The 26,202-nt window shown below is 56.7% G+C and overlaps 3 protein-coding genes across 10 annotated transcripts in view; 1 reads left to right on the top strand and 2 right to left on the bottom strand.

Moving 5' to 3' along the window:
- SYTL3 (synaptotagmin like 3) overlaps positions 1-10,111 on the bottom strand; it is a 39,269-nt gene extending 29,158 nt beyond the window's left edge. For 2 of the 6 annotated variants that reach the window (XM_084890895.1, XM_084890898.1), the window contains exons 1-3: positions 9,887-10,108; positions 5,355-5,914; positions 3,323-3,535 (exon numbers count right to left, since the gene is read on the bottom strand). In XM_084890895.1, coding sequence (XP_084747021.1) covers positions 3,323-3,535; positions 5,355-5,464 — 323 coding nt within the window. In that variant the 5' untranslated portion in view covers positions 5,465-5,914; positions 9,887-10,108. Of the gene's footprint in view, positions 1-3,322; positions 3,536-5,354; positions 5,915-9,278; positions 9,355-9,886 lie in introns of those variants that run through there. The other 4 variants (XM_084890899.1, XM_084890897.1, XM_084890896.1 and 1 more) reach the window with 4 other exon arrangements.
- Positions 10,112-14,135: 4,024 nt separating this feature from the next.
- DYNLT1 (dynein light chain Tctex-type 1) lies at positions 14,136-18,387 on the top strand. The gene is made up of 5 exons (XM_084889733.1): positions 14,136-14,250; positions 15,149-15,190; positions 17,069-17,192; positions 17,605-17,682; positions 17,981-18,387. The coding sequence occupies exons 1-5, from the start codon at positions 14,224-14,226 to the stop codon at positions 18,049-18,051; spliced, it is 342 nt and encodes a 113-aa protein (XP_084745859.1). The 5' UTR covers positions 14,136-14,223; the 3' UTR covers positions 18,052-18,387.
- Positions 18,388-19,176: 789 nt separating this feature from the next.
- The window catches only part of TMEM181 (transmembrane protein 181), a 35,599-nt gene continuing 28,573 nt past the window's right edge, over positions 19,177-26,202 (bottom strand). For all 3 annotated transcript variants that reach the window (XM_084889720.1, XM_084889721.1, XM_084889722.1), the window contains exons 12-17: positions 25,506-25,608; positions 24,963-25,014; positions 24,210-24,292; positions 23,351-23,440; positions 22,666-22,732; positions 19,177-22,310 (exon numbers count right to left, since the gene is read on the bottom strand). In XM_084889720.1, the coding sequence (XP_084745846.1) occupies positions 22,232-22,310; positions 22,666-22,732; positions 23,351-23,440; positions 24,210-24,292; positions 24,963-25,014; positions 25,506-25,608 (474 nt within the window). In that variant the 3' untranslated portion in view covers positions 19,177-22,231. The remainder of the gene's footprint in view (positions 22,311-22,665; positions 22,733-23,350; positions 23,441-24,209; positions 24,293-24,962; positions 25,015-25,505; positions 25,609-26,202) is intronic.

Genomic DNA, 26,202 nt, shown 5'->3' with positions numbered 1-26,202 from the left:
GAACGGACAGCCCGAGCTGGTCTGGCCGCGGCCCTGGCAGCAGGCAGGGAGCCGCACGGCCTGCGGGGGCGCGCACTGGCACCAGGTTTGTCACGGTGAAGGAGGGGACACTGTCAGCGCGGGTCCCTGCCACCCTCACGTCTTCCCCGGCCCGGCCCCGGCCGCCCCCGGCTGGGGCTGTGACTGCCGCACCAGCAGGACCGGCGGCCCGTCTCCTCGAGGTCAGGTGGAGGAGGGGGTCAGTGCTCTGCAGGACGTGGCGGGGCAGCCTTAAACCCGTTTCCTTATCTTCATCACCACGCTCTCGCTCCACTCTGGTTGCCTAGGATTTAATCGCCTCCATCAGCCTGTTTTCCGGTGGCGGCGCTGCGATCAGATGGCCGGCTGGTGCGGGGGCCTCGCTGATGCTTTGTACGTGGAAACCATCGCACACGCGAGGAGAACGGTTTTCCGGGACGCACGCATGCGGGACGGTGCGGGCTGGCCTGGCAGCGCGTGGAGCTGGGCTCACAGCGAACCCCTCGGGGGTCTCGCAGAGGGCCGGTCCGAGCCGGGCTGGAGGCTGCTCTGCCGTCAGGGCCCTGGGGGAGCCGTCAGGGCCCTGGGCAGCGCAGGCCGCACGGGAAGGTGCGCTTCAGCCGCTCGAGGAGCCTGCTGCACGGAGCCGGCTGCACCTCGGCTTGACCTCGAGAGGACGACCCGCCGGGCCTGCTGGTGCGGCAGGCACAGCCCCAGCCGGACGGAGGCCGTGGCCGGGAAAGACGGCTGGTGGGCAGTGAATGGACGTCCCCACGTGGGCAGGGCCCCTGGGACTCTGAGGGACCAGGGGGGACCGGCACCGCGGGAGCCTGAGACGATGCCCTGAGGTCAGCCATGCATCCTGCCCTTGGACCCGCGGCCGCTCACACACTCGCCCCGGCAGCCGGGGGAGGTGGGGGAGCCGCTGGGAATGAGGCGAGGGGAGGGTGGGCGCTGTGCCGATCAGAGCCCACGCACCGGCTTCACAGTGCCAGGCTGAGGCTGGGGCAGGGCACGGGCCCATGAACCAAGGCCTTGGGCTGCCATAACCTGCCGACCACGGGGGGGGGGGGGGGGAGGGGAGGGGTGTGCCCTCATTTCTCCCCCAGAACTCTTTCCCACACACCCCCCCTTTGCTGAACTGTCTGCCATTCTATCTCTTCTTGATGTTTTTACTGATTTTAGACAGGAAGGGAGAGGGAGAGATAGAAACATCAATGATCAGAGAGAATCATAGATCGGCTGCCTCCTGCGCACCCCTACTGAGGACCGAGCCCGCAATGGGGCCTGTGCCCTGACGGGGACTCGAACCCTGACCTCCTGTGCACAGGCCGGTGCTCAGCCCGTGAGCACGCCGGCCGGCTGCCCATTGTCTCTGCCACCACCAGCCTCACCGCCTCAGTCTGGCTTCACTACAAGGACCTCCACGTGGCCGCTCCCTTATCCCCCTCCCAGTCCCCGGCCCACAGCCCCTTCTCCCGGGTTTCCTCGGCAAAGCCCTAGGCCTCCCTCCGGGCCCAGCTCTCCGCGGCTCTGAAGACTCTGCCCTCACGGGAGCTCCCCGCAGACAGGATGGGGGGGGCAGAGGGGGCGGGCGGGAGACCGGGTTCTAGTCTTTCTGACCTCACGGCCTTGGGCAGCTCTCGGGGGTCTCCCAGCTGTGTCCCTGCCTGGAGGCAGGAGAACGGCGGTGACGGCGGTGGCCGCCCCAGAGCACCGCCTCAGGTTTAAGGAGACACTCGGCGCCCAGGATGCTGCCCGCCCTCGCAGTGAGTGGTGAGCAGCCCTCACCGTCCAGGCTGTTTCCTCTCCTCCCATGGCCTCCCGTCCCTCCTCCCGGCCATCCCATCCCTCCTCCCGGCCTCCCCCAGCAGCGCTGCAACCAGGGTGCCCTGCGGTCCCCGGGGGCACCTGCCCTGAGGGCGGGCCCTCGCTGCTCCCGGACGCCCCGGCCCAGGCCTGCAGGGCTGCAGCACTGCGAGCCGGGTGTGCCGCGGCCGGTGCTTTTCAATGGCCGCCCAGAGGGTCGCCTTTCTTGGTCCCTCGTCCTGTGCCCGCAGCACAGACCCACCGGTTCTGGGGAGCAGGTCTCAGGCCGAGGAAGAAGCAGGCGGAGGGACGGATGGGGCTCCAGCCCCCCTCCAGGCCCCAGTCCAGTTATGAATGTAAATGTTCTAAAGGTTTACCAGGCCTTCTTTGTGTGGCCATGCCCTGGCCAGTGTTGCCCAGTGGTTAGAGCGCCATCCCATGCACCAAAGGGCTGTGGGTTTGATTCCCAGTCAGGGCACATACCGGGTTGCAGGTTGTGGCAACTGGTCAATGTTTCTCTCTCACATCGATGCTTCTCTTTCTCTCTTCCTCTCTCTCTCTAGAGTTACTGAAAAGCACAGCCTCAGGAGAGGATTAAAACAAACAAACAAACAAAGAGAGGATGACAGCCCGGAGTGGACCAGCCGGAGCAAGCACAGAGGGTTTGGAAGAGAGGAGCAGAGAGAAAGGGGAGCAGGATGTCAGGGATCGGTTCGCTCTCCCGTCTGGGACCTGTGTGGGCTCACACAGGGCAGTGCAGCTGTCTTAGGTGTTGGGAAAACATCTTGTTTCAAAAGGAGGAAGCTGGGGCTACAGAAATCACACCGGTGTCTCAGAGGGCAGCGTTTCAGCACCGGCCCCGCCCCCCTCTGACTGTTCGCTTGTAGCTCTCCATGAGGAGAAAATTCCTGAAGAACGGAATGCCTACCCGCAGTGTTTATCCCTAGACCTCAGATACATATGGTTGATAAAACAGGAAGAGCGTTCCCTCTTCCGAGGCATTTTAGGAATGAATTGTGGCACCTGCCCCCCCCGAGAGCCGCGACCTACAGGAGCGAGCACAGGTGTGGCCCCAAGGGCTGGGTTCCCACCGACCCAGGAACCGGAGACTCGGGGAGGGAGAGGGGGGAGGGGGGAGGAGGGAGAAGAATAGGGAAGAGGGGAGGCAGGCCGCTCCGGACCACGGACTTGGGGCCTCGGGTGGGCTGCACTTGTCCGGGGAGAGCGGCGGAGGCGTCAGGCCTGGGGCAGGGGTGGACGTTTGGGAGACTCACGCCGGGAGGCCTCTGTGGCCAGCCCTCCTGCGTGAGGGAGGGAGCGGCCGCCCGTTCACACTGACGGGGGCAGCGATGCTCCGTCCGCCCTGGTTCACAGCGGACAACTGCATTTCAGTGACCTCCGAGTCTCAGGAGTCCGCTCCGTGGTAGGCCCTCTGCGACCATCGCCCCTGAACCTGAGGCCGGCCTCGGCCCCCGCCGGGCCGCCACCTGCTCACCTGCCCTCGTAGCACACGGTGCACCTCCAGAGGCGGGGCCGGCTCAGGAACACGCGGCAGGCGGGGCACACGCAGTGGCTGCAGCCCTGGCACACGGCGCCGCGGTTCAGCAGCAGCCCCAGCGCGCTCCGGCAGCGGGCACAGGCCTTCTCCGGGGGCCGCGGGCCCCGCCCGCCTCTCCAGCGCAGCTGCTGCAGGTGTGCCCTCAGCTTCCTGCGGAGAGGGCGGTCAGACCCGCAGAGCCGCACACCCTCCCCGCGCCCGGGCCCACCGCGCCCCCAGGCAAGGGACAGGGGCTGGTCCCCCGCCCCGGGCCCCGCCACGGCCCGTCCGGAGGCACAGAGGGCTCTCACTGTGAAACAGGGACGGGAGAACCTCACCCAGGGCTGCTGGGAGGGCGAAGGGCAAAGCATAAGCAACAGGCTTGGCACAGCGCTAACCGGTGTGGCTCAGTGGATAGAGTATCGGTCTGCAGACTCAAGGGTCCCAGGTTCGATTGTGGTCAAGGGCATGTGCCTTGGTTGGGGGCACATCCCCAGTAGGGGGAGTGTAGGAAGCAGTTGATCAATGTTTCTCTCTTGTCAATGTTCCTCACTCTCTATCCCTCTCCCCTCCTCTCTGTAAAAAATCAATAAAATGCATTAAAAAAAGAAAAAGAAAAAAAAGAGGCCTGGCACAGCTGCAGAATGTCTGGGTTCATCCCAAAGCGCATTAAAGTGACAGGCAAGGACAGGGAGAGGAGAGAAGTAAAACCCGGACTATGACACCAGTGTACCGGGCCAGGCACGGAGGCCTGTGACACCCCGTGCCTGCCCGTACTGTCCTCAGTGCCAGTGCGATGGCTTCACGGATGCTCTGCTCTGACCGTCTCCGGTGGCCACGCCCCCCGGCAGCAGCCCAGGGCAGAGGGTGGTCTCGTGGGACCCACGACGGGCCCTTCACCAGGACTCTCTCTGAAATGCCTGTGAGCTGCTCTTAGGAGAGAAGCCGATTCCAGGAACAAGCGCACACCCCCTTCAGCCTCTCCCCGAACCGGGATCTCAGAACACACCGTCCCGCCCCGGGGCCTGGTTCTTCGTGGATTCCCAAAGCTACGCTCTAACCAGCGGTCACCACGGGCGGCCCCTGAGGTCCGAAAGGGTGGCAACCGCTGCTCTGAGCCACGGAGCCACGGAGGGATCTCCCACCATCAGAGAGCCCCTGTGCTCAGCTGCTCCAGTGCTCACTGGAGGGAAGAGTGAGTCCATCCGAGCCTGGGGCGAGCGGGTGAGGACGAAGAACACCCTCCTCCCAGGTGGCAGGACACCTCCCTGCCCGCTCAGCACCGTCCGCAGGGTGTGCGGGGCGTGTTCTCCTGGCAGAGCCGAGAGCTCCGGCCGCAGGCCTCCTCCCCAGGCCCACAGCGTGGACGGACCAGCATCGGCGTCCTGAACCCCCGCCCCACTCGAAGGCGGGGCTTGCCAGCTGGCGGCGGGCACGGCTCTGAGGTGCCCCAGCTCTGCCTCCTTAGCTGCTACCTGACCACAAACAGCTGTGCAAAGACGGAGGCGGAGAGGAAAGAGCTGCCGGTGGGCAAACCGGCCGGAACAGGCCGGGCAGGTTCCTGTTCTCCTCCTTTCCTCACGGCCAAAGTGAGAGAGAAAAAAAAATAGAAGGAAAGTAATAAAAATAGAAGAGGAAAAGAAGGAAAAAAAGACAGGGATGGATTCCAGCAAATGTGCTGTTTCTCAGCTGCTTCCTTCCTTGTGCCTTCTGGGGCCACGAAAAATAAGTCAGGAAAACCCTGCCCCGGGGGGTGCTGGGAGCCTGCCAGCTTCCCTGGAGTTATTCCTGCAAAGCGGGCAGAGGTGCCCCCAGACGGCACCATTCCAAGTGAACAGCCAACGCAGCCTGTGCCCCGCCCCCGCCCCCGCCCCCGCCCCCGCCGCCTGGGGGCACCGGTCAGACCCGCGGATGTGGGGAGCAGGAGCCATATGCCAAGCTCCGGGCAGCTCCACAGGAAGAGCCCGCCCGGGACCCCAGGGGCGCCTACCGGACCCGCTCCTCCTCCATGCTCTGCACGGCCCGGTCCCGGCGCAGCACGCGGAGGATGGCCTCCCGCTCCGGCTCCTGCAGGGCGTCCAGGCTGACTTCCTGGGCCATCTCCCCGCCGTGGAGGTGGACGGGGTGAGCTCCCTGCTCGGCCGGCGCCCTGTGCGGGAAGGGGCCGTGCCCAGCAGCCCGCAGTCTGTTCTGGGCAGCGCTCCCGCGCCGTTCCCTGGCGCCCGCTGCCCGTGGCTCTGCTTCTGCTCTGTACCTGTCGCCCTTCTCGACGGACGGACGGGCGGACGGACGGGCGGAGAGCCTCGGCCCCCGGCGCTCTCACCGGTCCGCCGCAGCCTCTGGCGTGTCTTTCCCCCGAGGGCTTGGCCGCGGGCTCTAGGCGGGCACGGGCCCAGCGCGCAGATAACTTCTGCGAAGCAGATGCAATCTCTGATCTGAGGGCTAAACTGGAAGCAGGGAGGCGTCCGTGACTCAGAGGCCAACTGTCCCCTGCAAACAGCTGCTGGTCGGTCGCCAGGAAGGACGGCGGGAAGCCAGCCGGCTCAGTGCCTGGGGAGAGATCACAGCGGTCAGGCGCCCGCCCGCGGCCTGAGCCTCGCCTCCGGGCAGCGCCTTCCTCCCGGGCAGCCCTTCCGTCTTCTGCCGGTGGCGTCGGGAGATTTTAAATCTTACTGAGTTGGGCTCGTGTTTCCAAAGGCCTCCAACTCCTGAACCCGACTTTTCCTGGTTTGACCGCTGCCTGCCCAGCGGTCAGAGGTTGGGGGGGGGGGGGCGGTCTGTGTGTATACCGTCCTCCTCATTGAAGACACATCAGCAGAGCAATCTCCGCGGGGCCAGCTATTGTTTTTACAATTAACCTCAGGACTCAAAAAGGTTCCGGTTAGGGAGGCGGCCCCAGCCCGTCAGCCACGTGTGGGCCTCGTGGTTCCACCAGCGGCCCGGGTGGTCCTGTCTCAGAGAACACGCGTGCAAAGGCTCTGCCCGCACTGCTCCTACTCCTGTTTGCTCCGAGCCAGTGGCCGCGGGCACCGTCCCCGCAGGCTGCTTCCCCGCACCGGGAAGAGGCTGGGCGTCGCTGAGACGCCGGGCGGAGGCCATGATGGACGTGGAAGGTGTAGCCACGGAGTGATGTCTTCCTACAGCGCCGTTCTGTCACCACACCTCCGTGAAGCCTGAGTGACGGCACTGCCTCCGAGTGCGGGAGAGGCTGACCCCCTGGGCCTCCTACAGAACCCACCATCGTCCCTGCGACCCACAGTGAGCGGGGGGAGCGGTGAGTGAGCCAAGGATCGTTCTCTCTAAGCAGTGACTCCTAACCCTTGTTTCTTTAAGTCTTTATATTTGAAGGTGGACAACCTTCCCTATTTCAACGCATACAATGAAATACAGCACAAGTGTCAAACACAGGTCCGCGGGCCAAATCCAGCCCGCCAGGCCTTGCAATGTGGCCCGCACCGCGCTGTCATCACTGCACTCCGCTGTCAGTTTATGACATTGTCAGTTTATGACTGTTTAGTAAACCATTCGGCCCGCGATTTAGGCTGGATTTTAGATTTTGGCCCCTTCTCTGATTGAGTTCGACACCCCTAAAATACAGTGAGCGGCCAAGAGAATCTACAACTGAGTGACACGGACACCCCAGCACCGCTCTGAAGGAGGCCTTCCTGGCCACGGGATTTACCCCAAACTGGCCCGTCGCCGCGGAGATCGGGGCGTCAGTCGGGCTCAAACACGGACCCAGCATCGCCGGCCCAGCCCTCCGCCCACCAGCAGGGACAGAGCGATGAGGCCGGGCCTGTTCCCAGCTGCCGTCTTCCTCCCCCTCTCTCCAGCGAGGCCGCCAGGGGGCCACGCCGTGTCTGGGGTTGCAGCGCTGCGGGCAGCAGGGTGGGGCGGGGCCCCCAAGCCCAGCCTGTCCTCCAGTCCCTGCAGGCCCATTGACCGTGGGGAGTCCTGTGGGCCCGGTGGGACAGGGCATCGGACAGGCACGGTGTGCACCGCCCCGGGGGAGCCAGCGTCCAACAGCCCGAGGTTACCCGCCTGCTCCCCGCCGGGCACGCGGCAGGGAGGCCCCAGAGTAAGAAAGACCCGGTCCCCGCACCCAGGAAGGCCACGGCCCATGACCTGTGAACCAGGGGTCACGCTTCCACTTCCGGTCAGGGCACCTGCCTGGGCTGTGGGCTCCATCCCCAGTGTGGGGCCTGCAGGAGGCAGCGATCCATGATTCTCTCTTGTTCTTTCTCCCTCTCCCTTCCTCTCTGAAATCAGTAAAAATGTATATTTTTAAAAGTTCACATGGTAGCCCTGACCAGTTTGGCTCAGTGGATAGTGTCGGCCTGCAGACTCAAGGGTCCCAGGTTCGATTCCAGTCAAGGGCATGGACCTTGGTTGCGGGCACATCCCCAGTGGGGAGGGTGCAAGAGGCAGCTGATCGATGTTTCTCTCTCATCGATGTTTCTGACTCTCTCTCCCTCTCCCTTCCGCTGTATAAAAAAAATCAATAAAAAAAAAAATATATTTTTTTTAAAAGTTCACATTGCAGCCAGCAAACAAGTGACAGCACGTAGGGAGAGTATGAAATCCTCGAGTCTCCACAGAGAAGGGTGCTCCCACAGGACAGTGGAGATGCGAAGGGTGGGGGGAGAGGGTGAGGGGGTCAGGGGGCTTCCGGGGAACTCTGCCAGGGAACCAGATGCCCAATCACGTGCTTGCTTGCTTCCCTCCACCTAAGAGCACTTGCATTTTGCTTGTAGAACTTGCTGGGGCGAGGTGGGGGGTGGGGGTGGAGGGAGTACAAGAAATGAGGGGGGGGGGATGGGAAAGCAAATGTGCTACCTGCAGGCTGTGCCCCCCCATCCCCCCATTCTCCCTCCTCCTGCCAGCTCTGAGCAGCTGGCCCTGGAATAAAGGAGAGAGAGTCCCGCCTGGCCGGGGGGAGCACTGACCTGGCGGTGGAAATGGCACGCTGGGGGGGTGGGGCGTGTGCGAACGGGAGCGTCATCGCTGCGGCTGCCGCTCGCAGGGGAAATGGCAGCCGTCTCAGAGCCCCAACCGCAGGCTCCGGGCCGCGGGGGCTTGGCCACAGCCATTTCCTCGAGCAGCTGCAGGGCTGAGAGCACAGCCCGGCGCCGGGGAAGGTGGGGGCCGAGGCGACCTTGAGGGGCCGCGTGTGCACTCCTCACGGAAGCAGCGGCGGCCGCAGAGCGGCCTCACCCGGGAAGGGGGTGCGTGGAGAGCCACTCTCCCCTGTGTTCCCCCGCCCGGCTCAGACGGGCACAGGCGACAGGTTCATTGTTGCAAAGGCCAGGCGCCCTGGGGGCGCGGCGGGCGCAGAGCCCGGCCGAACGGACACGTGCGTGGATGAATTCCTCTTCTGTACGGTCACTCAGACAGAGGGGGGTGTTCTGAGAGCCAGGGAGCGCCAGCCTGGCGCCCCTCACCGCACGCCCTGCCAAGGCCCGGCACCTAGTTCTGTGTTTGTTTTCTTTAAGAATTCTCCACCCACGGTGAGAAGTGACCATTCCAAAGCCCACCCAGCGCATCGCTGATCCCGCCCTCTCTGCCCAGGCGGGAGGGCATATTGCCTCTCCCCCCTCTCCCCCCCCATACTGTTGTAGAATCGGAGTAAAACGCTGACACAGGCGTCCATGAGTTTCATGGCTTATACTTGACATCCTCTTCCGGAAGGGTAAAGACATGAGAATTAATGTTATGTTATTGTCATAGGGACTTGTCATTACCACTTACAACTGTACCAACAGCCATGATTTACTCAGCGCTACTCTGGGCCAGACAGTGTGACACTCATTCTGCACACCTCAATCCTCAATTCAACACACAGCAAACGTCATGGAGTAAGCGCACCCGTTTTACAGATGAGAAGAGCGAGGCTCGGAGTGATTAAGTGATTTACCTCAAGTCACATTCTAATCAGGGTCCATGTAGCTCCAAAGCCTTCTGCTTGGTTTGGGCAGAGAAGTCCAGAAGTTAGACTCTCCCACGACCTTGGCCGGGTAACCTTTTCTACACCAATTCCAGCTCAATGAGCCTTACTATCTGCTGTGCGTTTTCCTCGCGGAATCTCTCCTCTCGTCAAGGAATTTGTGTGTGCATTAAGGAAGTTTACTTGAAAGAAATTTAAATTAGACCCCAGCTAATTTAATTTTTTTTAATTTTAAAATTGTATTTCTATTCCCCCTCCAAACTGAGGATTATGGTTGATCCAAACAAACAGAATTCATGCAGCAGACTCAGAGCAGATCAGTAATAACCTACACATACAAGCACTCACAGGCTAAGGAAGACCACTCTGTACCAACGCCTAAAAAATCCACACCGTTTTTGTTTTAAGTAACTAATGTACTTCCTCCGTATCATCTAAATCATTATTATTCTGAATTCAAATGGATGTGATTCAATAAAGTGACAAGCCATCCTTTCTTTAAGTTACCATTGGTTTTGTTCCCCACCTTTTAAGGCCATCGACCTAAGAGAAGTTCCCGTGGTGTCATCTCTACTCACCCGGCCCCCACACGGCCTGCCCCGCGCTGTCCCGGACGCTCAGGCCGCCTTGGATTCAGCTGCGAGAGGAGCGACCAGAGGAGTCCGCTCCGAAGAGGAGGAAGTCCATCTTGCTTCGTGTCAGGACCACTGACGTGTTTCTCTTTCCTTCCTGTTGGGCTCGGGGCTGAAGCGTGCACGCCCGGCTGGCCCCGAGTGCTCTGTGGCTACCCCACATCCCCGAGGGCCCCGAGAACAAAGCCACCCCAAACCACACCCAGGAACTCTCAGATGCCAACAGTTTCCATTTTGGTCTGGAGGAAAGGCTGAGCGGTGCTGCTGAAATGTCTCACCCCACCAAGAAAACCCCCAGAGAGCAGGGGCTCCAGATACTCAACCGTCCCCTCCCTGCAGGGGTTCCACATGAGCGTCAATGAAAATGACTGCGTCGCAAGCATCAGCTGCCAACGCAAACTTCCTTTTAGAACAATTTTGGCTTTGACTCTTTTTTTTTTTTTTTTTTTTTAATTGCATGGCCGTTTAGCACACATACAGGAACATGATACAAATCACAAGCACAGCTTGATAAAGTGAACACGTCTACCAAGAAACTGAACTTGTTCGGCCGGTGGTTGAGCGTGGACCTATGAACCAGGAGGTCTCGGTTTGATTCCTGGTCAGGGCACATGCCCAGGTGGTAGGCTCCATCCCCAGGTGGGGCGTGCAGGAGGCAGCTGATGGATGATTCTCTTTCATCATTGATGTTTCTCTCTCTCTCTCTCTGAAATCAATAAAACATCTATTTTTAAAAAAGAACTGAACTTTAACAGCACCCTGGAAGTTCACATTGCAGCATTATATTTTATTGTGTGAACATCTAAAACATTAATCTATTGTACTATGGCTGGACACTTGTGTTATTTATAATGTTCAGCTATTATGAACAGAGTGACTGCAAACACTGTTATACAGCAGTCTCCTGGGTGAGTATTTGTACGTGTTCCTGTTGGTCACGTGGGTGAGAGTGGAACTCTGTGTCACAGGTTATGTTTAATGTCCGTAGATGCCACCCACAGCTTTCCTAAATGGCTGTACTCACACTCCTACCAGCAGCAATTTCCAACTGCTCCACATTCTCATCCACACCTGATGTTATCGGTCCTTCTCATTTCATCCATCCTGGTCAGCCGGGGGTGATATCATGTTACAGTTTCAATTTTCATTTCCCTGATGTTTTGTGTAGCTGAGTTATCTGAGCATCAGTCTATACGACTATTGGTCATTTGGAGATCTACTCTGATGTTGGACTTGTTCAAGTCTTCTGCCTGTTTTCCTTTTGGGTTGCCTGTCTTTCTGTTATTTGTTTGTAGATGTTCTTTATATATTCAGGACACGAGAGCTTTGTCAGATAAGTTACAGTGCAGATATTTTCCCTCCCTCTGTGAGCTAGTTTTTTTTTCATTCCCTTAATTGGGCTCTTTTGAGGGTCTTGAACTCGCTCTTGAGGGTGATGCAGTGTGAACTCCAGTTGAGAGAATATGATTCCGACAAGCCAGCTGATGACCAAGAATAGGGTGTGTTGTGTGGAGTCACTAGATCTCTCTGAACACTCCTGGAACTTGGTTTCCTCATCTGTAAATGAGGTTTGCTTTGCTCATCACTGTGGCTCTTTGGTTCTGAAATCTCACTCTCCCCTGGCCTGAGGGTGACAACTTGAGATGGAGATGGTGAATTCCATCGGTGAGGAGCAGTGGCGGGTGGGAGGTGATGGTGAGCAGTGAAGGGTTAGATGACTAAAGGGAAGAGTGAATTAAGAGGGTAAACTTTGTAGTCACAGATCTGAGTGATGCTCAGGAAACTGCCTGGCCTCTCTGAGCCTGTTTCCTGGTGAGGGCCTCATGGCTTCCTTCGTAGTTTATAGTTCATTCAACTCATTCATAAATATTTATTGTGCATCTACTATGTCAGGCGCTGCCACAGTGATCATGGTTCAGGATCCCTGACTTTAAAAGATTCCTGATAAATGCCAAAATCGGTTTGGCTCAATGGATAGAGCATCGGCCTGCAGACTGAAAGGTCCCAGGTTCGATTCTGGTCAAGGGCATGTACCTTGGTTGTGGGCACATCCCCAGTGGGGGGTGTGCAAGAGACAGCTGATCGATGACTCTCTCTCATTGATGTTTTTAACTCTCTATCTCTCTCCCTTCCTCTCTGTAAAAAAATCAATAAAATATATTAAAAAATAAAATAAAATAATAAAAGATTCCTGATAAATAGTAATTGCTGTCTGGCCCGTGTCACTCAGTGGTTGAACCAGGAGGCCACAGTTTGATTCCTCATCAGAGCACATGCCTAGGTTGTGGGCTCGGTCCTCAGTCCCCAATCAGGGGCACCGCCGGCCACCCAGCCACCCATGGCTCCTCCCCCTGGCCACTGGCCCCCAATCAGCACCCCCACCCCATAGGGGGCAGGGCTATCCAGCCAACCGCCCTCAGTCCCTCCCCCCAGCTGGCCCGGCCCTAACCAGCCCTGTTTGGGGCAGGCTGGCCAGCCAGGCTCCCGCCATATCCCCCTCCCAACAGGCCCAGCCCCGATCGACACCCATCTGGGTCAGGCCAGCCAGACCCCACCTGTGCACAAATTCTTGCACTGTGCCCCTAGTTATAGCACAAAAACCAACCGTCAGAAGAAATAGCAGCTGGAGGTTCCTGTTATGCCAGGAGATATCCCTTAGTAGTTAATCTGGGGGGTGGGGCCCCAGGGAAGGGGCTGGGTAGCCAGAGCTGGGAGGAGGAGGGACCCAAGGGGCTCAGAGCAACAGCCGTTCCAGTTGGTACTTCAGTCCCATGGTGCCTGAGTTTCCCAGCGGACAGCATCTCATTAGCATGGAATTTCTCAGCCTAAGGTTCTCACTTCAGATGTGTCAGCCACGGGTTTATTTTCTGTTCCTTACGGCACAGAATTCCTTGGACTGCAGTGTTTGGCCATTGCACCTTCCTCCACCCCCAGTTCTCTCAGAACCAGTATCCATGTGGAAAGCAAGCACTCATTCACTAGATTCTCATTGTGCACCTATTGCGTGCCAGCACAACGGAGAGGCACAGATTCCGCCGGCGAGGAGATGAGGGTTCTATAGGGTGGGAACAGCACGGGTTGCCGATGGATTGCACGTGGGTTCGGCCGAGTCACAGGGCTTGTACTCAGATCTTCAGGGGGGATGGGAAGTGGGTTTTAGCAACTGGGCTTTGGAGAGGTGGGGAGTGACAGCTTGATCTCAAGGGTGTGGCAACACCAGAAAAACAGTCCCCAAAACCAAATGTCTTAGCCTCGGGCGCCATGCAAGCAGGTCCACAGCTCCCAGCCCTCCTCGGAGCCCCAAGCAATTCCTGATTTTCATAAAGACCCCAAACACTGGTCCAGTGTCCGTCAGTGCTTCCCAAAATGTGGTACGCCCACCCCCAGGGGTACGGGAAGTTTGGTGGGGGTACTCGTTGCACCGGAGTTTGGTGGGATATGCACTGCACCGTGCTTAGCTGCGCCTAATTCTACGTTCTCATGAGAACGAGGGGTACTCAGCGTTAGGAAAATTATAGAAGGGGTGCACACAGGTCAGAAGTTTGGGAAACACTGGTCTAGGTCATGCTGGTTAAGGCAGCCTGGACGTGTGCAGCGTTTTACAAAGTCCCCCCCTCCCCCCCAAATGCTTTTTAAACGGTGCTTTAAAAATAATAAGAATTTATGTGGAAAACTTGCCTCCCCACAGGATGGTTTCTATCAGAGCCAAAGCTTCCTAACCCTGGATCCCCAGGGGGACTAATATCTCAGGCTGCCCATCAAGGCTCGCAGTCACCTCACAATTCACCAGGTGTCAAGCCGTCCGAACATTCAAATTACCCCGCACAGACCACTCTGCCCCCGAGCTGGCTCTGTACACTGATCACATTTCGTTTTTTGCTTACATTTGTTTTGTGTTAGTTGCCGTGGTCTAGCCAGTTGCCAGGCTACTCAACTGGGTTCCCGCGGACACCGCCGCCCCGGAGACCAGGAGCGGAGACAGAGGCACAGGGGGAGGGCGTGGCCGGGAGCGGCCTGGGGTAGAGGGGCGGGGTCTGGGAGGACGTGGGCGGGGAGAGGGCGTGGACTGGGTGGGCGCGGCATTGGGGGGCGTGGCCCGGGAGTGGGCGTGGGCGGGCGGGGCCTGGAGGAGGGCGTAGGCACAGAGGGGCGGGGCCCGCGGAGGGCGTGGCCACCGAGCAGGCGTGGCTGGGTGGGCGGGGCCTGGGGCGGGGCCGGCGGGCCCGAGCCTCAGTGCGCCGGCGCAGTGCGCTCCCTCAGGGCGGCGGGGCGACGCGGGGAAGATGGAGGACTATCAGAGTGCGGAAGAGGTAACCGCGGCGGCGACGGCGGGCGGCGGCCGGGAGCCCCGGGCCGGGTGGGCGGCGGCAGCCAAGGGCGTGTGGGGCCCCTGGGCGCGTCCGGACGTGGGCAGCGGCCGTACCCCGCGCGGCCTGCCGAGCGCGCCGCGGTGACCCCGGGCGGCCTGCCCGGTGCCCTCGACCTGCCGGGGTGGGACGGACGCCCTGCGCGGTGCCCGTGCGCCCGCACCGCCTGCGCCGCGCCCACTGGGCCCGGCCGCTCGGCCCTCGGTGGAGCGATGCGGCCCCTGCCCCGCGGACGCCCACGCCCGGCGGCCACGCCGCGCCCCGGGCCCGCACGCCGGCCCGCACAGCACGGCCGCCGGGCCCTCCGGACTGCGGGCCGGAGACCGGCCTTTGTCCGCGGCGGCTCCCCGCCCCGGCCGCGCCCCCCGGGCTGGCCGCCTGCACCGGGCGCTGAGGGCCGTTATTTCAGTTTGGGCTCCAGCCGGTCAGCGGGGCGGGGCACTCATTGTCTCCCTGAAGCCGGGCGGAGCGGGGACAGTGTAACGGGGCGCCGTGAGGGTGGCTGATGTCCGGGACCCCACGGCCCGTGGGGCGGACGGAGAGGTTAAGTCCCAGCTTAAAGCCAGGCCTTTGGATCGCGGCGTGACTCCGACAGAAACAAAGCGGAACCCCTTCCGTCGCCTCTCCGTGCCTGGCTGCCCCCTGACGTCACTCCCCGCCCTGTGACCCGGGCCGAGCCCCGTGACCCCGGCCGAGCCCCTGGTGGTGGAGTTTCTAATGTTTTCCTCGGGAGAAGGAGGTCTCCGTTTCCCAAGTGGGCTCTTTACCTAAACTGGCATGAATCGGTGCTCCTGTGGATGGGAATCTCTTAAATCAAATCTGCGCATGTTCTTCCTTACAGACTACTTTTGTTGTTGACGAGGTGAGCAACATCGTGAAAGAGGTAAGAGGAGAAATGCCTGCCTTTTAAATATTCTCTTAACGGCTTATGTGAGTGAAAAGAATGTTTCGGTCGCACCTGCCTGTGTTTGGCATTTCAAATAACAGTCTTTAACTTCAGAAATAGCTAGGTAAGAACTACTCTCATAGTATGTAAATTATCTATTTTAAGCCAGACAGGGAATTTCATAGGTTAGCATAACACTGGGTTGATCGTATAGCTTTTAGCATAAAAGATTCATGGTGTACAAGTGGCTGTTTCCAACGCTAATGAAGAAAGAGGGATGTAAAAACTGAACTTCCAATTACTGAACACCTGGTGATCGGTTGAGGCTCGTTTCCTATTTTCCTTACATTCCTAAACTGCCTGCTTTGTCATTACTGACCATGGTGCGGGATTCCCCTAGGTAATGAGAATGGGAGACAAAAAAGGATTCTTCTTCATTTATTTAAAACAAAGCCGAGGGCATGCAGGGGACTGACCCTCGAGTTTAGTCTGGGGGCAGGGAGGGCAGGCATTGTCCAGTGAGAACACTGGGCCGTGGTCACTGCACAGCAGGCGGTGCTGTGAGGGAGTTCAGAGCCGGGCCTGTGAGTAGGGGCAGCAGGAACTCGGCGCAGAGCAGAGGGGCCAGCGTTCCGGGCGGGCAGCTTGTGCAGAGGCCCTGTGCGGGGTGTGGAGTGTGCTTGAGGGGCAGGCTCGGCTGTGTGAGCTGAGCAGATAGTGAAGCCATTGGCTACAAGAAAGTCATCAGATGACCTGAGTTGCACAGTACCACTGAGGATATGTATGTGATTCAAAACTGATTCTTAAAACAAATTACTGACTACTGCCAGAGTGATAAAGAACACAACCTGTTTTTGTGAACATCATCAAAAAACAAAACTACTTTGTTCTACCTTATATGTTATTCAGCATCGGGCATGATTTTTTTAGTTGACTTTCATCTTCTTCAAAATGGTGTTTCAAAGGGAAGGAGTGGGGAGCAGGAAGGTGGTGAAGCCACACACTGAGCCAGTGGGAACTGGAGTTATTAGAAGGGTCCTTTGGCCTCACTTTGACTTAGTTACCAGCAGCAGGTGAGCTGAAGTAAGCTCCCAGTCTCCCCGGAAGCACGAAGGAATGTGGTGTTGCCTTCACACATCACCGGCCTCCACTGCTCTGCCTGATGTTAACCCGAACTATTCTAAGTATTGGGTAGTAGTAAATTTGGGTGGGTCCAAATCAGTTTTTCTCCTTCCCTGAAGAACAGTAAACTTCAGCGTATTATCTGTAACTAGTAGCCCTGTACACAAAACCAGGGCTCCAATGCCCCAGCCCCACTCTATGCAGAGCTGGAGGGGGCCAGGAGCTGTGATGAAATGCTGGAATGTGTGGTCGGGAAGCAGCAGGAAGCCAAATGATCTTTGTTTAATGTGACTCCTCGGAGTTCCAGGAGAAACAGGAATTTCTGTTGACAGAAATGAGGGTGTGACTAAGTAGCTTTTTGTTTCTCAAAAGCAGGATCACTGGGCTGTGCCAGGCAGTAGGCCGTCACCAAGGTGCACGGTCAGATCCTGGCACTGTTCTCGTGCTCAGGACAGAACCTGACGATCACTGAACACTTCTATTTTAGGTCGTAACTGTCATAAAAACTCAAGTTTTCTGGTTTAAGTCAGAATGCTTCAAAATGTTGATAGACCCCCCATGTAATTATGAATTCTTAAAAATAATTGTAAAACTTATTTAAACATGAAAGTATTAAACAGTAGGTGTATTTGATCTATGGATACAAGTAAGCTTAGATTGTATGCAAACTGTATTCAGCTATGAACCTGAGTGCTAACTGGAAGGTGTTGGGTGCGCTCTGCTGATAGCCACTCCTCTGTGCTTGTCTTCCAGGCCATAGAAAGCGCCATCGGCGGCAACGCCTACCAGCACAGCAAAGTCAACCAGTGGACCACAAACGTAGTAGAACAAACTTTAAGCCAACTCACCAAGCTGGGAAAACCATTCAAATACATCGGTAATGGACTTGTTTCTCGTATATATTGATGCTGGTTCTTAAAATACTGCTGAGAGGCAGGTCTGATGTCAGAAGAGAGTTGTCAGTGTGGTACCCAACCTCAAAGTTCCCGTAGAAGTGTCATTGTGTTGTGCACATTGTTTTACTTAAGGTCAGAACTGGCATCAACTGGCCTTGTTTGGCTGCTGGAGCAATCGAAGGCATGCCACTGGATTCAGATCAGATGCTTGTAGACCGGGTGTGCAGTGAAGGGAAGGGACAGGTGTGGTTTGCCAATGTCATAGGACCAGGCGAGCTTCCCTTGTAATTTTTATGAGCATCAACCACGTGATCAGTATACATATGCTAAAAGTGGGCAAAAAGAAGTGTGTTGCCAGGTACATTTCTCTAATGAAAGTTGTTTTCGTTGAAGTGACCTGTATAATTATGCAGAAGAACGGAGCAGGACTACACACAGCGAGTTCCTGCTTCTGGGACAGCTCTACTGACGGTACGCTTCTCAGTCCCGGGTCGGTCTGTCGTGGGCGTTTTCCTGAGGTTGTGGTGTCCTTTTTCTGGGACCTGCTGAGATCTAGATTGTCCAGAGCAGTGTTCCCTGAGTTGCGTGCGTGGATGTTCTCTGTCTTTGCATGCTTATTAGTTACCTTTAAAGCATTTTGTAGAAAAGAGATTTGCCAGCCTTCTCGTGAGTGTACCCAGAGAGGTAAGTATCTGAGTGTTGGGCCATACAGTGAGACCTCAGCACAAAGTGGCCTGTGTTCCTGACTTCCCATGCCATCTGCCCGCAGGGAGCTGCACTGTGCGATGGGAGAACAAGACCATGTACTGCATCGTCAGCGCCTTCGGACTGTCCATCTGACTGACTCCTCATCCCCCCGGCTTCCTCCTCTGTCTCAACTTTTCTGTCTGACCTTCTAACCACCAGCCATGAGTTCTGAACAGCTTTCCCTGTTTTCTGTGGCACTGTCAACATGCAGAGAAAAACCCAATGACCGCCTGTTCTGTGATCACACACCCAGTCATACGGATCCTCCGTCGGAACCTGGTCTGCCATGTGTCCACACTCTGAATATCTCTGTTCAAAGGTGCTAAACACTCAGCCTGCTAGTGTGAACCTTTCTCTACTCTGAAATCATTCAAACACACTTTTTTCCATACTTTGTATTTTTATTAGAATAAATTATTCCAATTTAAAGTTTGTTTTTCTTTAGTCTAAACCAGCAGTTGCCAACCTTTCGGACCTCAGGACTACTGGTTGGTGACCACTAGTCTAAACAGTGTCACAAACAAAATGCATTTACTTAGTGCTTCCACATCCATGAAACGAAAAGAAGAGGAAAAACAAGCTGCAGTGTGGCTTGGTCCTCTCCAACACACAGACTTGCTCACCCAAGGGCCAGGCCCTGACAGCTCCGCTGTGTGCTGGTGAGATCCTTCTGCCTCCAGCCGAGCTCCCTCTCCTGGGGCTCCGGTGGGAGCGGGCCCGCTGACTGTCCCTTAGCCAGGAGCTCCAGTGCACACACACGGCTCAGATCTGCCACACTGCAACTTGTCCTCTGTGTTCTCGTTTTCTGTAGCATGCATGCACACACACACACAAATGTTTTAGTTCTCTAGGGCTTGCAAAATGCCTTCACAATCATTCGTTTTGTATCTACAACAATTAACATCATTTACAGAAAGTGTGTTGGGAAGTCATTGGCTTGATTTAAGGTCACATCCAAGTAAGTGAGGTGAGCCTTAAACCCTGGTCTTGTGACTCATCTTTGTGCTCGTCCTTGGACCACATTATCTTGGCAATAAAGACACGCTCCTTGTCCACCCGCTAAAATGAAAAATACACTGCTCTTGTCCTGAAAGCACTCGTGTGAAAGATCACGTTAACTCCACATGCAAAGAGCAAACCAACGTAATAAAGAAGGATCAAATATTAAAAACATACACTTACCAAAAAGGTAGTCTCAGAATAAAGCCACTCCCAAAGTTTGCAATAAATAAACATTTATTCATTTCAACAGATTACAGTGCTCGTTCTGTGATCGGGTTTACTGTGCCCACTGACAGTTCTAATTCGCAGCTCTACCCTTTCAAGCTTTAACTGGAGTGTGTTTTATAAATATTTACCATCTTGTAAAAAGGCAGTTTTCAGTAGCAGAAAATCCTGTATTTCAGAATAATTACTAGTATTTCTAAAACACGTGAAATCAAGATCAACAGGATAACAAGATGTCACAGACTAAAGCAACTTCCCTTTTGTCTGGAAAAAAGATTTTTTTCGAAAGTCTAACCTCTAAGGCAACTGGTTTCTAAAACCCTTAAAATATATAAGTATACTTTAGAGTTTGTAGGCATCCCTTTTAATCATCCCTTCTATTTGAATCTTTTTCCCCGTGAAAATGCCCACATCACAACCTATTTACTATATACCTTTAGTAAATACTTAACAAAATATAGAGGCTGGTGACATTTCTCTTATAATCTCCCCATTCAGTGGGTTGGTGTACATCATGTATCTAAGCTTCCTGCAATCTAATTCTGTACAGGACGAGCTGACAAACCTTGAATCCATTTTATATATTGCCTTTTTTAGCTTTTCAAACGGGCTTAAGAGAGAAACCCCATCACTTCACTGCAGTAATGATTTAATAATAAATCCAGAGGAACCGTTGTCTGCAGAGAGAATGACGCTGTCCCTAGGAAACTGAAATACTGTGTCATCTTCCAAGTCGCCCTAGCCGGGACCAGCACAAAAGTTACCCCAAAGGTGATGCTATTCAAGCTGTTACAATGGAAGAACTAAAGTTAGCCCTTTATCATGTAAATTTGCAAAACTTTGAGGATCTCCAAAGAAAAAATTTCCTGCTACTGTTTAAAGTTTCTGGCAGAGGTTAGTGTCTTAATCTAACACCTAGGGCACATACAGTATATGCTAAATATACTTTAAGCAAAAATTTACATGGAGCATATAATCTATATATAAAACCTTAAGCAACCAGTTAACTGTTTGACCAGTCACTATGACACACCCTGACCACCAGGGGGCAGACGCTCAACACAGGAGTGCCCCCTGGTGGTCAGTGCGCTCCCACAGCAGGAGTACCACTCAGCTGACTGACGGGTGCCAGACCCAGGGCTCACAGCTGGCTAGTGCAGCTGAGGTGGCATGAGCCTGTCCTGCCTCCACGGAAGTGCTACCACGCGGTGGCAGGCGTGGGGGCTGGGATGAGCAGGGGTGGGGTGGCGCCCAAGCCTGGCCACCCACCGCTTTGCACACTCTTACCATCCCTTGGGGATGTCCGATTGCCAGTTTCGGCTCCATCCCCGCAGGCCAGGTGGGGGAAACCCGCAGTCTGACATTCCCCGAGGGGTCCTGGATTGCAAGAGGGTGCAGGCCAGGCTGAGGGACCCCACTGGTGCACATACCCTCCAGTATGTTCATATTATGATACACCAGGAAGGGAAATTGAAAATACATCACTATTTCCCTTAAGGACCTTCTTTTGTAAGTTTTTTCTTGTTTCCAACTTTGTTACACAAAGTAAATAAATGTGCCCATATTGTTCATTTCCTTGACACCATAATGAATCAATATATGAAGATATCAGTCATCAGTTATAGTTACAATACAGGCCAAAGACAGGTTTTAAAAAGTTCTAAGTTATATGACTAAATGCCTCAAACATTTTACACTTCCTGATAAATATCAGTGTTCAAATTATGGGTAATTATTTTATAATTAAAATGTAAACTACATCACATACTACAATACATTAATCAGCACAAATTTTTGTCAATTTACATAACATTATTTATAGTTATTCTTAATAGAGATTGTAAAATTTGGTAACAAAATTTTTTCAACACTTCTGAGCACACATTAAAAAATGTAACACATCATTGCAAATATAAAAAACCATGTAAACCTGAATTACCCTTGCAGTAATACAGTTGTAATCCGAACATTCATATTTACAGAGCTTTAAAAACATAAACGGACTTCATATAAAGGAATGTTATCACACTGATGTTAAAATTAAGAAGGAAGGTCCCAGCACTGCCCGGAGGGGACATGTTCAGCAGGAACGGTGAGCCGAGAGCTCAAGCCAGCGAAGGACGGGCAGGAGCTGCGTGCACAGCGAACAACCAGACCCTGTCCCCTGTGCCTGCACGAACCTGCTAACAGTTCGAGACCTTTCCGAGCGCGTCAAAGCAGAGCACTGGTGTCTACCAGGTGCTAAGAGGGACAGGAACAGCGGCCCCGGGGGCTGACTGCTGACCTGACCACCAGGGAGCCATTCCCAACAAGCTACCTTCCACCCAGAGGTTCTTCCACGAACAATCCACAATGCCTCACCTCCTTTCATCTCATTTAGTGCCAGATGAGAAACTAAAAAGCTTTTGGCAGTAAAGAAGTGAGGAGCTACTGAAAGGTAACCTGTCAGTCATTTGTTTAGCTTTTATTAAAAAAGCAAAGCTCTACTGGTGTCCTCGGCAGCAGAGCTGCAGGAAGTACTGTCCCTTGGACCCTCTTCCCCGCCCCAACCACAGGGACATCCTGCATATCCATGGATGTGACCCTCATCAACATACAAATACACACGTGTGCACACAACCCCTGGGAAACCTATGGCAACCGGTATCACACCCTCTTCGGGGGGCAGGGGGAGGAGCACTGCCAGGCGGAGGGCCTGCAGCGGGCTCCCCACGAACGTGGACTCAGTGAATCATCTAAAAATAAGTACACAATTCTCACAGAGACAGGCGTCACTCCTGCCTTCCACGGAGGACGAGCTCTCGCTCACCTGAAGCCTCTGACAGAGGATTGGGCTGCGTCAGCGCCTTTCTTCCCAATGCAGCCACTCTAACAATAAATTTGGCCCAACGATAAAATTTTCCTCAGTTTAGGTTTTCCTCTAAAAATATGTAAACAAATAAGGACCCAGAAAGCTCTGCTTAGAAGACCAGTCGCGCACAGGCAGGTGCGGAGGGCGGTGTGGAGGCACTGGCACCGCAGGGCGCCCCGCCTGCCACCCAGGCGCTCAGTCGCTCTCGGACTCCTCCTTGTACTGTGCCCGAATGGCCTGGCCGTTCTGCAGGGGCATCTCTTCGTAGTCGCTCCTGTTACAAAAGAGACCTTGGCTACTGGGACGCCTGGCACGGCTTCTCTCCAACGGCACGCCATTCTAACGAGATCTCAGCTTCACTCGCTCCATTTCAATCCCCAACTGCCAGGCCCGCTCCACCCCCCATCACCAGGGCCGCCATCCGGAAAGCACTGCCTTCTGTGCTCACCACTGGCCGGGTGCTGGGTAAAAGGCACCCCTTCCCACCGCAGCCAGAACAACAGGGGAGCAGAGCCCCGTGACACCGCTAGCCACAGCAGGTGCTCAGACGCCCTGAACCCGAGCTGACTGACCCCGCTCAGCAGCACGCAGGCCCAGGCGGTGCCCGGACGGCCGTCAGGAGCACTCACCCGTAGATGACATCGTCGTCCGAGTCGTTGAGCATGGAGAAGGCGGGGTTGTCTTTCAGCTGGGACTCTGAAAACAACCAGAGCGTCAGCCCGCAGAGGGCGCTGTCCTGGGGCGGGTCCAACAGAGCTGGTTCAAGCCCAGCTCCCACCACCACCGCCTGTGCCCTGAACGTGTCTCACCCGCCGGCCAGGCAGCAGCACCCTGGCACCGGAGCCCCTGCGCAGAGGAGCGGCCCCCTCCCAGGCCTCCCGAGTGCACGGGGAGCGGGAGGAGACCTGCCGGACCGAGAGTGAACAGGCCCAGCTGCACCTCTGTCAGCTGCTGTGACGCTCAAACAAGCCTCTTCAAGGAGCCCCTTGGAGAGCTCACGGATATGAGTCGGGAGTGGTCCTGACACGCTAGGCCCTGCCCGGGTTCCAGAAAGCTCTCGTCCTGTCCATTCCCGTGCGGCCGGCTGCCTTGGCTCTGCTTTCCGGGACGAGGCTGGACCCTGTGACTCTCCTGGGGGTCAGGGCACTAGCATTCAACAGACCACAGGGCTGGGGCAGCGGGCAGGACGCCGTGCTGACCACACACACCTGCTGTGCTCTGATCGCCGAGCTCACACTTAAAGGGACCGCCTCTCTGCTGGAGAAGGAAGGGGAAGCGGGAGCTGGGCCCTGAACTTCTGACCCCGCAGCTTACCGTACAGGGCGGTCTTCGATGGCGAGTACACGAAGGCCAGCGTGTAGAGGTAAAAGTTCAACAGGCCGTAGAAAGAGAGGAACTCGGCTGGTGGGCCCGTCAAGGGAAGCAAGCAGACCTGGACACTCCACACGGGGCGGGGCGGGGGGGGCGGCCTGTGCTGGCAGTCTGTCTGCTCCTTACCCACCAGCCTCTCTTCCACTGACGGCCGGGTGCCTGGGCCCCTAACCCACAGGACAAGCCCAGGCCAGAGGCTACAGCAGCCTTTCCAGGTTACCTGCCAGGAGCAGTCACCTCGGAGGAGGCAGGACCCAGGGTGGGAAGGGGGGAAGGCCACATGGGTGAATCAAGAATGAATGGAGAGCTGGGAACAGGCCCTCAGAGCAGTCCTTCTTTCCCCTTTTCTGGATGGCAGGCACTTTGAGAAGCTGGTAAAAGTGCAGTGTGACATCCAGTCACAGATACCGGGTGGGAAGCCACCCCGCCTGTCAGGCACCCACGGGCACCCACGCAGGAACGAACACAGGCCCTCCCTGGAGACAGGCTCCAACTGCCCTCCTCACCCGCCCCGCGGACACCCGAGCCGGAGGCCTCTGGGTGGTGGTGGGACAGAGGCCAATGTGGCCACAGACACGGGGTCCGGGCTTGAATCCACCTGGTCACTGACGGCCGACTTCGCCCCGGGAGCCTGAGCTGCTGCCGGGAGGACATGTCCCGGGGCTGCGGGCCGGGCACACCCCTCTGCAGACGGAGCGGCCCCGGGCAGTACGGCCCAGGCGGTGGCCTGCCTCTCCGTGGTGCTCAGAGCCCTGCCAGCCAACCACACCACCGGAAGCACTGAGCCCGAGGAAAAGGATATAATTCTGGTAGTGAGTAGACAGCTCAGCTACAAAATTGTCTTGTAATACTTGTGCTCCGAACCGTAAGTAAAGGATGACGATGCTGGAAAAGAGGAGGGAGATGTGTAAACTACAGAAAGAAACAGCAAAGCTTTGTGGGAGTTGTTGTATTCGCCCTGTTGTCAGTTACAGTCTCATTACTACTGTTTCTGCATGGAGACGTGTCCACTCCCCCGCACACCCCACCTCCGCGCAGTGTGGCTTCAGCTGCAGGGCCAGCTACCCCTGACGCTGGCCATGTCATGGTCCTGAGTCGGGGCCTTGGAGGTCATGTGACCTTCCGCACATCCCCTCCGCCTCTCACTCCCAGGTTCATGTTTTCAAGATCCTCTCCTAGTGACCGGCTCCCGGGAACTCACTCCTCCCTAACCGCACGTCCCTGGCAGTGATCCCTCCCCGTCAGTCACCTCCCCGACAAGCGGCAGCAGCGGTTCCCGAAGGTGAGCCCCACAGCCAGGCTGTGCCCTGAAGACCCCATCCTCCGCCCTGGCCTGGCCTCCCCTCCCCTGCCCTCCCCTCCCCTCCCCTCCTCTCCCTTCCCCTCCGAGGGCTCCATTCTCCACATGCAGCCCAGCCGGACAATGTTAACGAGCCGCAGAGCACATCTGAGAGAGGACCCCAGGGAACGCCGTCACAGGGGAGAAAAGACACCACAGAGTAAGATTAAGATTAAAATGCACAGTTTGCGTCTTTGAGAGATAAAGTTTTCTTACCTAATGACAAGCACTACAAACGTCAACGCAGTCAAAAACTTTAACCTGAGGTCTGAAAAAGAAGAACACTCCATCAAACCCCGAGGACATTACACTTCCGTCTCTCAGGAAATAAAGCAAACGCCTGAACGAGGGCCTCTTCCCTCCGCCGGAACCTGCGAGTGCCCGAGCCGGGGATGCTGGGCCGGAAGGCAGGTCCGGCGAGGCCATGCTCACAGGACTTGTTTGAGGATTGGGGAATGGACCCAAGGACCCAACATCGGTGACTTCCTGACTCAGGACTAAAACCGCCCTAAGGAGCGGCCTCCACAAGGAGCCCCGGGAAGGATCCAGGCAGCTCCAACCGCCACACCCTCCCCGGGCCCAGCTCGCCCCCCGCCCACAGGCCTCCCCAGAGCCCGAGGCTCCGTCCACACGGCCCAGTGACCCGTCCAGCCGTGGGGGTGGCCGGTCTCTGGGTCTCCCGCCTTCAGGTCACTGGCCTGTGCCTCCAGCCACTCCTCCCTGACCACCTCGCGCTGGCACTTGTGCAGTGGCGCTCACCTACGTAGGGCATGTGTCGCAGCTCCGAGCAGGCCCGCACGACCAGGAACAAAAGGTACAGGACGTACACGGCGGCCACCACGACGAAGAAAACCTTCATGCCCTGGAACCAACCCCACGGAGTGAGCGCATCCTGAGCTTCCCTTCCAGCAGCCCGGCCGGGGAAGGCCAGCACGTCCGGCCCACAGCACAGGACAGGAGCTCCCGCCGCTCCGAGGCCCCTGCCCGGGCGCGGCCCTCGCCCTCTCTGTGCCCACGGCCCGAGGACCCAGCCGTGCTGACCAGCTGAGGGAGAACCGGGCTCCTTCCCTGCCACGCCGCAAGCCCCGCACACACAGGCTGGCCGCCTGGCTGCCCGCCCTGCCTGCGAAGGTCATGGCGAAGGTCACGGCACGTGTCAAAGACAGACTCCAGGACCAGATCCTGAGAGTCCCTCAGGCGACTCTCATCTTCCTGGACCTGGGCTTCCTGTCTGTGACAGGGGGCGGAAGTCGTCAGGTCTTTTCCACATTCTGTGGTTTTGTCGCAGGAAAAACAAGAACACTTTGCTTTGAGGTTGGAAGCTGCGGTGGGCAGGCAGGCGGTGAGGCCTGGCTCCCCCTCCAGTTCAAGCTCCCACCCACCCCTGGCATCCCTGCCCTCTCCTCTCCGGGCCAGCACCCTGCCCCAGGGCAAAGGGCAGCCAGTCCGGAGGCCA

The sequence above is a fragment of the Pipistrellus hanaki genome (genome assembly GCF_964339955.1).
Source record: "Pipistrellus hanaki genome assembly, chromosome: 7".
Lineage (NCBI taxonomy): Eukaryota > Metazoa > Chordata > Mammalia > Chiroptera > Vespertilionidae > Pipistrellus > Pipistrellus hanaki.
The sequence above is the reverse complement of the archived record's forward strand: the minus strand, read 5'-3'. Positions and strand labels throughout refer to the sequence as shown.

Excerpts from the sequence above, each read along its gene's own strand:
- DYNLT1 (XM_084889733.1), top strand. The coding sequence starts at position 14,224 with ATGGAGGACTATCAGAGTGCGGAAGAG. Across the intron at positions 14,251-15,148 it reads ACTATCAGAGTGCGGAAGAG|ACTACTTTTGTTGTTGACGA; the intron begins GTAACCGCGGCG and ends TCTTCCTTACAG. Across the intron at positions 17,683-17,980 it reads CTGGGACAGCTCTACTGACG|GGAGCTGCACTGTGCGATGG; the intron begins GTACGCTTCTCA and ends ATCTGCCCGCAG.